The 14781-nt window shown below is 64.8% G+C and overlaps 1 protein-coding gene across 1 annotated transcript in view; it reads left to right on the top strand.

Annotated features, from left to right (window-relative positions):
- The first annotated feature begins 783 nt into the window (after positions 1 to 783).
- The window catches only part of LOC119097440 (misshapen-like kinase 1), a 15232-nt gene continuing 1234 nt past the window's right edge, over positions 784 to 14781 (top strand). The window contains exons 1-20 of the mRNA XM_037220472.1: positions 784 to 886; positions 1201 to 1245; positions 1765 to 1845; positions 2241 to 2289; positions 3325 to 3477; positions 3881 to 4188; positions 4693 to 4825; positions 5280 to 5473; positions 5597 to 5650; positions 6081 to 6101; positions 6479 to 6586; positions 7046 to 7125; positions 7500 to 7629; positions 9759 to 9860; positions 10281 to 10334; positions 12026 to 12251; positions 12554 to 12660; positions 13138 to 13242; positions 13904 to 14074; positions 14534 to 14683. Coding sequence (XP_037076367.1) covers positions 872 to 886; positions 1201 to 1245; positions 1765 to 1845; positions 2241 to 2289; positions 3325 to 3477; positions 3881 to 4188; positions 4693 to 4825; positions 5280 to 5473; positions 5597 to 5650; positions 6081 to 6101; positions 6479 to 6586; positions 7046 to 7125; positions 7500 to 7629; positions 9759 to 9860; positions 10281 to 10334; positions 12026 to 12251; positions 12554 to 12660; positions 13138 to 13242; positions 13904 to 14074; positions 14534 to 14683 — 2286 coding nt within the window. The 5' untranslated portion in view covers positions 784 to 871. The remainder of the gene's footprint in view (positions 887 to 1200; positions 1246 to 1764; positions 1846 to 2240; positions 2290 to 3324; positions 3478 to 3880; positions 4189 to 4692; positions 4826 to 5279; positions 5474 to 5596; positions 5651 to 6080; positions 6102 to 6478; positions 6587 to 7045; positions 7126 to 7499; positions 7630 to 9758; positions 9861 to 10280; positions 10335 to 12025; positions 12252 to 12553; positions 12661 to 13137; positions 13243 to 13903; positions 14075 to 14533; positions 14684 to 14781) is intronic.

The following is a 14781-nucleotide window of genomic DNA, read 5'->3' as shown; positions in this document are numbered from 1 at the left end:
GGCATAAGTTTTATGCGCAGGATGCGCTGAATGATATTTGACTTACATGGTTAGAGGTCTGTCATGTCGGTTTCATCGCACCGGACTCTTTTCTTAAACTATGACCAAGGTCTTGGTAACGGCCATCGGTTCTCCACGTGCATTGCCTCAAAACGCCTACTCGAGAGATGTGGTGCTCAAAGTCACAAAATAGTTTGCGTCATTTAGACCATGTTTGCGGCAAATCTGCTGAAATCTGAAGTACGGCTGGGGATCACTAGAGTACGGATGGGATCACTATAAGTCGCGGCTGAGTTACCGTGACGGCTCCGCAGCCCGCTCGGTGGATTTGTGAGGTTCCTCACGATGCCATTTGGGATCAGGAGATGTGCCGCCCTTTCTGTTCATGCTAATTGGAGTCGCGATGTGAATTATGTTGCTCATTGGGCTAATGAGGTCGAGTATTTGTTCCACGGCAGACGCTGAGCGCGTGCAGGCGTTACCAGAATAGGGCATTCGGAAAGTAAGCTCTGAAACTTCGCTAAGTAACCCCTTGAAGGGTGAAAATTCCGTTGCAGTACATCCCATTTTTGTACCAAGAAATCGGACTCATTTGTGATATGTCCACGCAGTAGATCCATCGGCACTGTGCCCGATCCGGGCTTACGTTTACGTTCGGTCATTTGTGATCAGTCCACGCAGTAGATCAATCGGCATTGTGCCCGATTACATTAGATTACGATTAGATTAGATACCAACGTTGACGTTGGGTCTCGGTGCCTCGCCCACTGCGTGCTTCGGTGTTGTCCCACGTGGCCCGTCGCCTCGCTGACGTCGCTGCTGTCGCCAGGGTCGCCACACCAAGACGGGCCAGCTGGCGGCCATCAAGTGCATGGATATCACGGAGGTGGGTTGGGCGGCGGTGGTGTCCTCTGTCGCATACGACGGCAGGAACGGTCCTGCGGGCGGGGATGCTCACACTCCATGCACGCGGGGAGGAACGGAGACGGGGCCGAACTGTGGAGGAACCGTTACGTCTGGACATGACATTTGACATTTGCATGACATTTGATGTTGAGGTGTTATCAGTCAGTAAGCCGCGTAAGTCGTTCATCAGTCACGCGTTCTGTGAAGACGCCGGATGCCCCCGCTGTCCGACGTGTGGCAAACGAGCGTGCAGACGAAGGCGTGTTAATCACGACTCCACCGCTGTCGTTGCAGGATGAAGAGGAAGAGATCAAGCTGGAGATTAACGTGCTGAAGAAGGTGAGTCGGCGGGGGTCGGGGCGGGGGCGGGGCGGCCGCCGCCGTCAGCGGGCCGCGCGGCGGCCGCGGGCGACCGTGCTCCGGTGCTCGACTGTGTGCTCGGCCGGCCCGCGACGCTGATGGATGTGGGAGTCCGGCGGTGGGCCGGCGGTCAGTGACGGCCGCCGGCCGGCTGCAGCACCCCGCACGCGCCCTGCCAGCGGCTGGTGTTGGGGGCGGGGCCACGCCCCCGGCACTTCGCTAATGGCTTCATTCAAAGCTGGTGCCGCGTGCGGGAATGGGCCGGCTGAAATGGCGTTCTCTGTCGGAGGTTCTGGTGGTTAATCAGATGCTTTGGGGGGGAGGGGACTGTCTACCCAATGGGTAATTGCCAGAGGGAAGAGCTGTTCGTCCTTGACGGAATGCAGCGGTGAGCGGCATGTGCGTTCTGGCGGGAGCCGGCGCTGGAGCGCGTGCTGCCGTCCCCACCATTGGGGGCTTCGTCGCGGATGGCGTCTGACGCGGCGGCGCTGCTTTCAGTACTCGCACCACAGGAACATCGCCACCTACTACGGCGCTTTCATCAAGAAGTCGCCCCCGGGCAAGGACGACCAGCTATGGGTACGGACCACTCCGAGGAAGTGCCAGGCCTGCTGGGCGGCAGGGCGCCGCGTCGTCCCGAGAACCAGCTCAAGCTGTGGGACTTCTCTCTGGTGGCTGGAGTCTTGACGCTTCAACGCACCCAGTTGTGCTGCGTTCAAAGCCTTCTGGCGTCTCGAGGCAGTTTGGTTCGGTGACCCAGCACCGTAGTGTCACTGGCTGTGCGGCGCCACCAGGCCGGTCCTGCGGAAAGGCATTCACTGGCTGGCAGTCAGCCGTCTTCGTGTCTCTGACGAGGAGGGTGTGTGTCTGTGTGTGTGGGGGGGGGGGAGGGAGATGCCCCCCCCCCCCCGCCCCTGGTGCGTGCCGTTCGGCCGCGCGGCCAGCCGGTCTGACCTCTAGGCCTCTGCTTTCAGCTGGTGATGGAGTACTGCGGCGCCGGGTCGGTCACCGACCTCGTCAAATGTAAGCACCCTTCGGTCCCGGGGTCCGCGTCCGTCGCGGCATGGGTGTCGTTCGAGGTCACGTGGCACGGCGTGTGATGGCCGTTCCGTTGGCGCGCTAGTGCTCTGCCGCAGCTGTGGTGGCGTATTTGGCCACCGAACTTGTAGGCATTCGACGCAGCGGTATTCTGTGGGCGTTTGTATACTACCGAACGCGCGTGTGTGTGTAAGCTCGCCCATATGCGAATGCTTACAAGTGGCGCCTTCAGCGCTGCCGCCGGCTGTGCCACACGAATGTGAGATGGCGTATTCAGCTGACGTGATGAACACAATGTGGCGTCTTCCGTGGGGTTAGGTCTATACAATGACGTCGGGCTGAGTGTTGACTGGACTGAGACCCATTCCGTTCTCCTCCATGGTGCCCGCCCGTGCCTCCCGCCTCGCACAGGTAGTGAACTGCCTGTCATGACGCCTGCCGCTCAGTGTTCGAATTGCGATCGGTTTTTGACCAGCATTGGCGCCCGAAATGGCCAGACAGGCTTAGGTAGCTTGCCGCGTCTTAGACGGCCGCCCTCGGCGCTAGATGCTCGGCGGGGAAGGGCGGCCAGCTTGCGGCCTTGGCGTACGTTTTGCTGCAGAGCGTCGTTTTGGAGGGAGAAAGCTGTACATAGACTGAATTCGTTCGTGTAAGGCCAGAAGTATTTCGGAACTAGCTTTATCATGGATTAGACGAGTGTTGGTCATCTTAGAGATGACAGCCATCAGTCGCCATACCCTCCGCATTGATTAACGTGCGAAAGTTGGATTTAATGTATTTGTCGTGCGAACTTTCACTGGATGAGGGCTTGTGCGAAGCGTTCTCTTCTCCGTCACATATTGTAAAGGTCACTGAGCAGTACCAGCCGCCGCAAGATGACCCATATCGGCCGTGTCGCCTCGCCTTGGCTGAGTCCCTGCGTGTGACTGTCGGGGCTCCGCGCGCCGCCGTCGCCCGCCGCCCGGCCTGAGCGCCGGCCGGCCGAGGCGGTCCGTGCTGACCCGGCGCGGCCGCCCGCAGCCACGAAGGGCCAGTCGCTGAAGGAGGAGTGGATCGCCTACATCTGCCGCGAGATGCTGCGCGGCCTCAGTCATCTGCACGCCTGCAAGGTGATCCACCGCGACATCAAGGGCCAGAACGTGCTGCTCACCGATAACGCCGAGGTCAAGCTGGGTGAGTGGCCGGCCGCCGAGCTGCGGGGCTGTCGGTGGGGGCACGGCACTGCCGTGGCAGGGCGCTGAACGGCCGCGGCAACGGCCGGACCGTCGCAGTCGGGGCTGGCCGCCAGTGTCTGAGCTTGAGCACAAACCGGCAGCCATGCTCGACGCCGACTCGCTCGAGGGTGCCACTGCAGCCGACGCGTTCACCCCGGCGCCGCTGGCGACCCCGGCGGCGGACACTGTCTGTTGTCGGTGTCGCCACGGGGCTCTTGTCGGCCTGTCGGGCTGGGATTGGCCGCCCACCGCGTCTCACAGTTGCCTCGGGCGCGCTGTCGCCCCCTCGCTGCCCAGCCGTGCTCCGCCCCGTGCGTGTGCGCTGTCCGGCCGTCTGACCGCGTGCCCCCGCGGCGCCGCAGTGGACTTCGGTGTGAGCGCCCAGCTGGACCGCACCATCGGCCGGCGCAACACCTTCATCGGCACGCCCTACTGGATGGCGCCCGAGGTGATCGCCTGCGACGAGAACCCCGAGGCGACGTACGACAACCGCTCGGACCTGTGGTCGCTGGGCATCACGGCGCTGGAGATGGCCGAGTCGCAGCCGCCGCTCTCCGACATGCACCCGATGCGCGCGCTCTTCCTGATCCCGCGCAACCCGCCGCCGCGGCTCAAGACCAAGAAATGGAGCAAGAAGTTCCACAGCTTCATCGAGACGACGCTGATCAAGGTGGGTGAGGCGGCGCGGAGCTGGCCGTCGCGTTACGGAGAAAGCGTCTACTTTCCCAGAGATGCTGACTGGTGTTGCGTGGCCCATGAGGGTGTATACACCGTGCTTGATGCCTCTGATGTACAGCGTTTGGTGATGTCTGTCCGTGCCTGTCCGCGACGCAGTGTCCGCTGAGGCCAAATGCTGCGGTCTTGATTTCTTTTCAAGGTCGCTCGTGTGCCACGCCCCAGAATACATTTGAGAAGTCAGAAATGTGCCGACTGTCTCTGGTGCCGACGTTGTCTGTCACATTGGCGCCTGTTTTTTTGTCTCGCTGATATGCGTGCTCTTGTGCTCGCTTGTTCGTTTGACGTTGACCATGACCCGCAGTGGTGCCTAACCGCCCGCGGGTTTAGATTCCCGCCTCCTCCGACTGCCAATGGTGGCGCCACACACCCGTGTCGCGCGCGTGTCGCTGGGAGTCGACGGCACTGACCGGCACGTGTTGACTCGCGCGGCCGGCAGGACTACCACCAGCGGGCGTACACGGACCAGCTGCTGAAGCACCCGTTCATCAAGGACCAGCCGACCGAGCGCCAGGTGCGCATCCAGCTCAAGGACCACATCGACCGCATGAAGAAGCACAAGGCTCAGCGAGGTAGGCCCGGGGCGACCCGTGACGCGCTCGCACCCGCTGCGGCGCTGGTGGCGCGGGCGCTTCGTCAGGTTTGATTGCGTTGCGTCGGTGACGTGGAAACTGGCGTTTTGGTGAGCTGGCGGCTTGCAGAGGTTGAGGTCGGTGTCGTGGTTGTGAGGTTGGTGCGTGTGCGTAGGCTGTCGGATAATGTCTCCCTGCCTGTTTGCAAGTCCTGTAAACGGGGGTAGTTTGACAGCTTGAGAGGAAGATGCAGATGGTGACGAACAACACGCTCCAGCGAATCAGATCGGATGACGGGCTGGTGATGTTGGAGAGACGTGACAATCACACCTACCAGCGGCTGCAGTTAGTGTCCCCTTCGGGAGGGGGGAGGGGGTTATGCGCATCATCATCATTCCTCACCGATGGCCGAACTTGCCCCTGCACGTGCTGACGCGGCCGCGTCCGGTCGCAGACCGCGAGGAGAGCTTCAACTACTCGGGCAGCGAGAACGAGGAGGAGGAGGAGACGGCTACGGCCGGCGAGCCGTCCTCCATCGTACAGGCGCCCGGCGAGAACACGCTGCGCAAGAACTTCCAGCAGATCCAGGAGGGGCGCGCCGCCGCCGCCGGCGAGGAGCGCGAGCGGCGGCGGCGCGAGCGCGAGCGCGAGGAGCCGCCCGAGCCGGGCCCGCCGGCGCGGCCGCCGCTGCCGGCGCGCTACCCGGAGCAGCCGCCGCCACCGAGCCGGCCGCTGCCGCCGCCGCCGCGCGACGAGCGGCCGCCGCCGCAGCAGCCGGCGCCGCGCTCCGCGCAGCAGTTCAAGCCGCCGCCGCGCAAGCCGGAGGTGAGTGCCGACCAGCGGGTGCGGCGAGGCCCGGCAAGTAGCCGCAGACTTGGGCGCGGTGCGCGGGCGGCCTCGTGGGCACCGCTGCTTGCTGCAACAAACGCCGTGCCAGTGGTGGCCGTTGACTTAAAGAACGCTGTTGTGGTGTCCGGGATGTTGGTGTGGAGCGCTGTGTCGAGTCGTGCGGCTGGCGCTGCAGCATGGAGGGCGCCGTTGCCCCCAGCCCGTCGAACCCAGTCGGCTGGCGCTGCAGCATGGAGGACGCCGTTGCCCCCCCCCCCCCCCCCCCCCAGGCCATCGAACCCAGTCCGGGCGCGACTGCGTGTTTGTCTAGCGATGCTCTCGATACCGAGTTACCTGCAGTCACGACGTAGCTTAGGTATGCCAACATGGACAGAACGCGCCGCTAACGCGCTGACCTTGTTTTCAGCCGGCGCCCAGACGACCGCAGGTCAGTGATGTGGGCTCATACTCATGGCTGTCGCCGCCCGAGATCGTGACGTGGAACTCCAGCCAGCTGTTAGCCGGGCCACGTCAACCGACAGTCTCAGTACATTTTTGCCGATTAGCGGTTTCATGGATTGTCAAGATATTTAAAAAACCCTCAATATGTTGGTTGGCTATTCGTCACAGGTGATTGCGTATGCGCTGGCCTTCATTTCCAACTGATGCGGGCTCCTTTTGGGGAGGGGGAGATGTTTGCTGGACGAGTAGATCCGCCGCTCAAGTTAAAACACCTGTCAGCATCATCACGCAATGTCAGTGAGGACGTGAAGCGGGCCGTGTGCTGCCGTGACGTCACAGTTCCCACGCCTCCTCCGCGACCAGGACCTGGACGTGTTCGCCGCCCAGCTGAAGGAGCTGGGTGGACTAGGGGCGGCCGCCTCCTCCCGAGCCTCAGCCACGGCCAACGGCAACAACCATGCTCCAGTCCAGGTGAGCGCTCCCGGTCTGTGGACGCGGCCTGTTGTCCTAATCACGCTGAGCTCGGTGACGTGCTTATGGTCGGCAAGCTAGGAGGTGGACCGCGACGGTGAGTGGTTGTTTTGCTCGATATGCAGACAGCCTTTGCGACTTCAGGTAGTATTTGCCTCGTGGGGCTTGGTAGGTCCTCAGAGATTCCACTTGATGCGAAAAGGTTGGCAATGTCGTTGCTCTATGTCACTTCCCAGCTGCCTCTCTGTCCGCTTACATGTGATGTGAGCTGACACGTCATGGCTGCTCGGACAAATGTCCCCGCTCCATCCGAACTGGGACTGTTGACGCGTCTTGACGCCCTCGTGCGACTCACAGCCGCTGTTAGGAACGACCGAGCGGCGTTGTCTGACCTGTGTGACGAGCCGCCGGCCCGTCCCCGCGTTGCGCATGACCCCGGCGTGACGGCGTGACCGGCAGGAGGACAGCAGCGACGAGGAGGAGCCGGGGCCGCCGCGCAACGACGGCACGCTGCTCGCGTCCGACTCGCCCAAGCCGCTGTCAGTGTGGGGACGGGCGGCGCGGGACCGCGGGGACGGGGCGGGGCGCACTGGGCTCTGGCCGTGTGTCTGGTGGGGTGTGTGCCAGCGCCACTGTGAAGCCCTGGTGTCCGCGACAGGACTGGGGCAGCTTGCGCGCCCGCTGTGACCCACGTGGCGTGCAACGTTCACTCGAGCTACGACTGAGCCGATTATGGATTCAGTTGGTGTAGGGTAACTGATTTTGGAGTTGTTTTGTGACGCAGTTCGTCTGTTTCCTTGCCACCGCATCGTGACACTTAAACTACACCTGTTGAGCGTTGTCCGGTGGTGGCCGGCGCGCCTGGCCAGCGGCGGCTGCGAGCTCGTCCCTGACGCGCCCCGCCCGTCGGCAGCGCCCAGTGGCAGAGCACCGACCGCGAGCCGGGTGAGCCGCCCGTGCGCAAGCCGCCCAGCCAGCCGCCGAACCGGCCGCTGCCGCCGACGCCCGACGAGGACGGCGACGGCACGCTGGTGATGCGTCGGGTGAGTAGGGTCGGGTGGCGGCCGCCGACCGGCCGCCACCCGGCGGACCGTCCGTCGGCACTGGCCGGTCCGCCGGTCAGGGGTCCCGGTCCGCGTGGCCGGGATCCGGGTCTGCCTGGCGACGAGTCCCGAGTGGGTCTGCTCGTCTGTGGTCTCCCGTTTGTGGATGTTTGTCTGTCTGCGTCTGTGCGCTGTGACTGCCTGTCTGTGAGCTCCTGTCCGCCCGTCTGTGCGGCTGTTCTGTGCTTGCGGCTTGTTGGCCCGTCCGGCGACGACGGCGCGCACGGCTGCGCCGGTAGCGCCGGGTCTGGCCGGGGCGGCGGTGGCGCGCCGAACAGGCAGCGACGCAGCGCCAGAACTGGCGGGCTTGGCACTCTGGAGACGGCTGGACGCGACCGAACGGCGCGGCTCCGGCAGTGCCACGAAGCGCGAGACCGCTGACGCGATGCCGCTCTCACGAAGAGGGCTCGAATCCAAAGCTCCCGGCTGGGGAGAGGCGGAGCCGATGCTCCTCGGCCGCCGACTCGGTTATCCGGGCGTCGGCCGCCTCGGAGCTCTGTTACTGGCGAGTCCTGCGGGTGTATCCCGACGGAGACCGCTTGCACGCCCGTCATCGACGCCGTACATTCTCTGCCTGCTATGAGTCTTCACAGGCCTGCAGCGTTGCCCGTTTTGTTCGCCCTCGCACGATATTTACGTTCGTAGCTTGAAAAAATCGGTTTGTTTGTGTTACCGTCTCTTCTGGGGCGTGCCTTGCGCCTTGTTTTGCTCTGTTTGGTGGCGGGAGTTGGTTTTGCTGGTGGTGGCTCACACTTTTCCGTCGGGTCCTCTTCGACCACACCCCTCTGACACTTCAAACCGGCAGTTCATTAGACGTCTGCCTCCTCCCCTCCGTCGCCCCCCTCCCCCCCCCCCCCCAACGCTCCTCTCCCATCTCCCCGTTCCGTGGCCTTCCGGTGGCGGCGGTTCCACGAGCCCACTCCATGCCCCGGTGGCGGGTGGTGACGGGCCACGCTCCCCCGACAGCAGCGCTTCTCCGAGCACGAGCAACTGCTGCGCGACTGGGACATGAAGCGCTTCTTCCCGGCGGCGGCGGCGGCGGCGGGGGGCGAGCCGGGCGGCCGGCCGCGCCAGCATCGCCGGCTCGAGTCGGAGTCGGCGCTGGCGGCGGCGGCGGCGGCGCGCGGGCCGGCCCCACCCGCCGCCGCCGCGCCGGGCGCTCGAGGCGCCCGAGCCGGGCACGGCCGGCCGCCTCCGCCAGTGGGTGCGCCGCCGCGAGAAGACCGACCTCGAGCTGGGCGGCGCGCGCGCGCCCCGCGCGCTGACCAAGTCGTGCTCGGAGCCGGCGCCGTTCGAGGTACAGCCGCGCCGCAGCGGCCGCCGCCCGCCCGGCCGCCGCCGACGGCCCGCCACTAACCGGCCGGCCGCCGCCGCCGCATGGGCTGCATGCGGGCGCCGGCGGCCGGTCCGCCGCCGTGTGGCATGTGGACAGCGCTGACCCGGGCTGACCGACCGTCTGTGTGTGTGTGTGTGTGTGTGTAGTTATCGCGCTCTCGTGCACTCGCATGCACTAACACGCCTGCGTGTCGAGACGGCGGCGCACCGCGGCGCGAGCGAGGGAGAGAGGCGGCGCCGGGGACCTGTTTCCTGCGCAGACTCAGCGGGCTTGCTGGCGGGTGCTGCGGTGTGCTGTGCGGCCCGCCGTCGCGGAGTGCCCGCGGTGTTGCTGGGAAGGTGAAGTGGAGTGCCTGGGGTAGTAACAGACTGTGTGAGCAATCGCTGCGCCCGTTTGCGTGTCTGTGGCTTGGGTAAGCGTAAATATGGTGTGTTTTTGCGCTTGGGTGATGTTTGGTGACATGTCTGACGGCAAACTGACCCGTGTTTTGTCGGGCGCACTGAGGCGCGTTGTTGACATGCTGAGCGCGTGCTTCGCCGACGTGACACCTGCATGTGATCGTGGCGCGCGTGACACCGCACCCTCGCGTCTGGATCCGGAGCGGCCGCACCGGGTGAACCCGTGCACCGCCGCGGTACACCCGCCACCGAGGCTGCCGCGCGTGCGCCGCCCGCCCCCGGCTACGGCGCCCACCTGCCCCGGCCCGACCTGACGCCACCTGACATGCCGGCAGAACCGCGAGGAGCAGCGCCACCGGCACGCCGACTCGTCTCCGGGCCCGGTGGGCACGCCCGGCTCGCGCACCAGCACCGTGCTGCCCGACCTGCTGCCGCAGGTGGGTGCCCGCCTCCCGGCTGGGCGCGCTGGCGCCGCCGGTGGCTGCCGGGAAGGGTCGGATCGAGTGACGCTGGGCCGCTCGATGGCAGCTGATCTCTCGGTTGAAACAGACGCTATTCCCAAGCAGACAATCTGCTGATTGAACCCGTGTGATTGCGGACGTTTCAGATTCAAGGGAGGCTGGGCTGTGCTCTTGAAATGCGGGAGTGCGTGTTGGGTCACCCTTTCTTACCGAAACGCCCGCACGATGAGATGCGCAGCATTCTGTACAAACTGTGCGAAATCCCTTCAAAGACGCGCCCGTCCCGCCCGCCGGCGAGGCTGCCGCGTCCGTGTCGCCTCCGGCTACGGCGTGGTCACGTGCCGCCCGGCGCCCGGCGCTGTGCACGCCATGAGCCCGCATGTCGTTCCGTTACAGACCAGCTCCAGCCCGGGCAACGGCCGCCACCTAGACAAGTCGACGTCGGAGGAGGTGCGTACGGCCCGCCCCGGCGCCGGCGCCGGCGCCTGTACATAGGGCCGCCCGTAGCCGTAGCGGTGTAGCCAGTCGGAATGTCGCCCCGCCGCCGAGGGACCACTAATACGCCCGGGAGGGGGCCGGCGAGCGGGCTGCGCTGCGGGCGTCCGGGGACGGCCGCCGCCGGCGCCGACCGCGGCCAGCGTCGCGCGCCGTCCGTGCAGACAGGACGGAGCGCGCCGGGACTGTCGCTTGGCTTGGCGGCGCTTGTGTGCTGATGGGCTTGTGGTCAGCCCGGGCCAGCCACGGCCGGCGGGGGCCGCCGGAGCTCGGCGCCAGGCGGCCCCGCTCTGGCCCCGGCGAGGTGACGGCAGGTCGTCTGCTTGCCCAGTGAGCCCCGGCTAACATGTCGCCAGTGCCGGCGGCCGGCTGCCGTCGTGACGTATTCCGCAGTTTGAGCTCTGGCGTTGACGGGCCACGTCTCTGTATGTGGGCGTGGCGCCACCATGTAGTCGTCGCGGCCTCCATCCCCAGTAAAAATGCCCCCCCCCCTGCTGCGCGTGTGCGGCGCCCCTGTGAGCGGCGCGGTTGGCCGACGCCGGCGCGCGGGGCGGCCGGCAGCGCGCCGCCCCGCGCCGGCCGCGCGCCCGGCGTGTTTCACTAACGCTGTCTGTTTCGTTGCATGATAATGGGGTGGCGCGTGTCGACTAACCCGCGCGGCGCCTGCTGCGCCGTCGGCCCGCACACCCCGTGAGTACAGTCGCCGCCGCCGGTGCGCAGAGCCGCAGCGGCGCCCGTGCCGGGGCGGGGGCACGGCCTCGCACGGCCGCGGCATGCCGCCAGTCACACGAGCGTGTGCCCGGGTCGGGAAAACACTGCCGCATCCGGGCCGTCGGGGGCACCGCATCCTGGCCTCAATTACGCCGCCTGTTGTGTGCGGTGTGCCCTTGCCGGCTCCGCACGGGCTTCCTCCGGGCATCGGGGTTTGATTGCTTTCCGTTGAGCCGCGCCAGCGTGTCGACGGGTCTTTCCCTGTGCCGATTCGCGGCCGCCGCAGTATTCCTGCCCTTCCTAACAGCACACGGCGCCAAGTCCCAGCACGGCATAATGACCTCTCCTTTCTTGGATGCGGCAAAATTCAGTCCCCTCGGCCTCGTTCACACCGCCTGGGATCGTGGGTCTGTTCCGTGATGTAAAATTGTCATGAAATTCGGGAAGGCATGCCTGTTTTGCGGCCGGGTTTGCGTCGCGCTCCTTTGTGGCTTTCTGCTTACACATGCGGGTCTGCGCTCTCGGTACAGACGATGGCGCGGAAGGTGTGGGGTCACTGCCTGGCAGCCGCTCGGGTTTGGGAGTGGCTACTACGTGGTCTTGCATGACAGTTTGTCGCTGTAGTGAGTGCTTTGTGGCGCTGGAGCCCAGCTCTTTATCATTTATCTGACAAAGTGAGTCTCGTCCTATATGGTGATTTCATCAGAAGAGCTTCAAAGCTTCATTTGCATTATTTTCACCACTGTAGTGCAGTAACTTTGTCGAGCGATAGGTGTTTACTTTCGCGTGCAAAGCACTTCTGTTTTATACCCGTACGAAAGCGTCAGATGGTCGTCGGAAGCCTACCACTGTCCTCCACAAAGCACCATGTTCGGCCACCATAGCAGACGTGGCCGTGAGATGCTGACCCCGGCCGTTGGCGTGGTCCGTTTCAGTACCGCTCGGCTGTGGGCCAGCCGGCTCAGTCGCCGCTCCAATTGCAGCACAAGCAGAAGTCGTTCCTGACGTTCGGCTTCGGCGCCGGCGGCAGCAGCCGGCGCGAGAGCCACATCAACGTGAACGTGACGCCCACGGGCCACGAGGTCAGCTCCACGGACACGCCCGAGATCCGCAAGTACAAGAAGAGGTTCAACTCGGAGATCCTGTGCGCCGCACTCTGGGGTGAGTGCTGCCACTGGGCGGGGAGGGGGGGGGAGAGGGGGGAGGGGCGGCGCCGGAGATGTGGGGTAGGACGCGCCTGTCGTGGGTGGGTTCGCGGAGTGGGCGTGAGTGGGGAGCGGTTCAGTGGCGCCGATTTCACCGCAGGGCCCGATGAATGTGGGTTGTGTTTCCTCAGAATCCGCATGGCTGAGACCAGCTTGCTGAGCTGTGGACACGTTGCCGGCGACTCCCGCCCACTCGTGCGTGGTTCGAGCACGTCCGCCCGCGCGAGCGTCTCCCGCTCTGACTGGCCCCGTCCGCAGGCGTGAACCTGCTCATCGGCACCGAGAACGGCCTCATGCTGCTGGACCGCTCGGGCCAGGGCAAGGTGTACCAGCTCATCTCTCGGCGCCGCTTCCAGCAGATGGAGGTGAGGTGCCGTCGGTGCGCGACGCCAACGGCCTCCGGCTCGTGGTCCGGTGTCGGGCGCTGCTGGACGGCGGCGGGAGCTCGCCTGCGTTGTTGTTGTGCGTTGTTGCGTATCCCCTGCGTGACGTGCTGTTCACCGCCGCGGCGTCGGGTGGAGGCTGTCTCGCTCCCCTGCTGACGTGATCGTGCAGGCACACGCACACTGACAGGCGATGCGGTGAACACGATCGGTGTGCCTGCCGGAGGCCCGTCCCCACAAGGTGTGCCCCGTGGAGGCGCGAGCGCGGCGCAGCCCCGCCACAAGTCGTCGCTGGGGGCCGGTGCGTCGCGCGCTCCCCGGATTGTCCGGTGCGGATCCTTGTCGGCGCGGGGATGCTGACGTGTTCATTGCAGCTGTTTGGGAGCCGCAGCTTCTGTTGTGTGTGTGTGTGTGTGTGCCATCGGGACGCGTGCGTTAGCCAGACGACGCACGTTCCAGGTGCTGGAGGGTCAAAACATACTGGTCACGATCAGCGGCAAGAAGAACCGCGTACGCGTCTACTACCTGAGCTGGCTCAAGAGCAAGATCCTGAAGTCGGAGTCGGTGAGACGCGGTCGCCCCGCCGCGACGCTCGGCGCACTGGAAGCCAGGCTGGCCCGTTATGCCGTGGTTGTTGCTCGGCGCCCTTGGAGCCAGGCTGGCCTGTTATGCTGTTGCTGATGCTCGACGTCCTTGGAGCCAGGCTGGCCCATTATGTTGTTGCCCCGGCGCCCTTGGAGCCAGGCTGGCCTGTTATGCTGTTGCTCGGCGCCCTTGGAGCCAAGCTGGCCTGTTATGCTGTTGCTGATGCTTGGCGTCCTTGGAGCCAGGCTGGCCTGTTATGCTGTTGCTCGGCGCCCTTGGAGCCAGGCTGGCCTATTATACTGCTGCTGATGGTCGGCGTCCTTGGAGCCAGACTGGCCCGTTGTACCGCTGCTGCTGCGACCTGCTTGATTCACGGTCTAAAGGGTGGGGAGGGGAGGGTTAATACTGCACCAGCCATGTGTCGGAGTATCCGCACCAGCCAGCGCGCTGCAGGTAGCCGCGCTGGTGGCCACCTGGTAGCCGCGCTGGTGGCCACCGCAGCTGGCTGGTCCGATCCCACCAGACCGGCGCCGGTGCCCCCTCTAGGGCGGACCGCGCCGCGCCGCCGGACACGTGATAGCGCCATCCAGTCACCTGCCGCCGTGATGGGGCTCTGACGTCTGATGTTCTGTGACCACAGCAGCAGGTGGAGAGAAGGAACGGCTGGATCAACGTGGGCGACCTCAACGGCGCCGTGCACTTCAAGATTGTCAAGTTCGAGCGGATCAAGTTTCTCGTCATCGCACTGCGAGAGAGTATCGAAATATACGCCTGGGCGCCCAAGCCCTATCACAAGTTCATGGCCTTCAAGGTAGCGCATGGCTAACAGGCACTTGTTGAGACAGTTGACTGACATTTGTGTTAAGCGCATTGTTCAGCAGGGCACAGTTACCCAGAATAGCAAGTTTTTCTTGATTTCGGATTACAGACGACTTTTTGTTCGGGGTCATTGCCGTAAGTTATGTAGGGTACGATTATGCAGAGCAAGCTTCTTTTAAGGCATGGTTGCAAACGCTTTGGTCTACGAGGTCGCGGGCTGACGACGCAAGCGCTGTGCCTGCCATCAGCCCGGTTGATGGAGTGAGCTTGCATTTGTTCGATTTCGTGTTTTCAGCATTTCCGAAAAAACTAACAACCATACCGCAAGTTGCCAGGGAACAGTTAGAGTAGCACACATTGTGAAGGACCTAGTATACGATGAAATCAGCGCGGCTGCCGGTGGGCGCGTCTGCCCTGCTGGCACGCTGACGGCCGCGCCGCCCGCCGGCAGAGCTTCGGCGAGCTGGCGCACCGGCCGCTTCTGGTCGACCTCACCGTCGAGGACAACACCCGGCTGAAGGTCATCTACGGCTCCTGCGACGGCTTCCACGCCGTCGACCTCGACTCGGCCTCCGTGTACGACATCTACCTGCCGAAGCACGTGAGTGGCTGGGGGGCGCGGCGGCGGGCCGGGCCGCGTTCGCCGGCGCCGGAGTGTCGCCGTCTGTCGCGGCACGTGTCCTCCGTGCACTCGCTGCA

This window comes from Pollicipes pollicipes, unplaced genomic scaffold (assembly GCF_011947565.3).
Source record: "Pollicipes pollicipes isolate AB1234 unplaced genomic scaffold, Ppol_2.1 Scaffold_4295;HRSCAF=5057_pilon_pilon_pilon, whole genome shotgun sequence".
NCBI classification, from domain to species: Eukaryota; Metazoa; Arthropoda; class Thecostraca; order Pollicipedomorpha; family Pollicipedidae; genus Pollicipes; species Pollicipes pollicipes.
The sequence above is the reverse complement of the archived record's forward strand: the minus strand, read 5'-3'. Positions and strand labels throughout refer to the sequence as shown.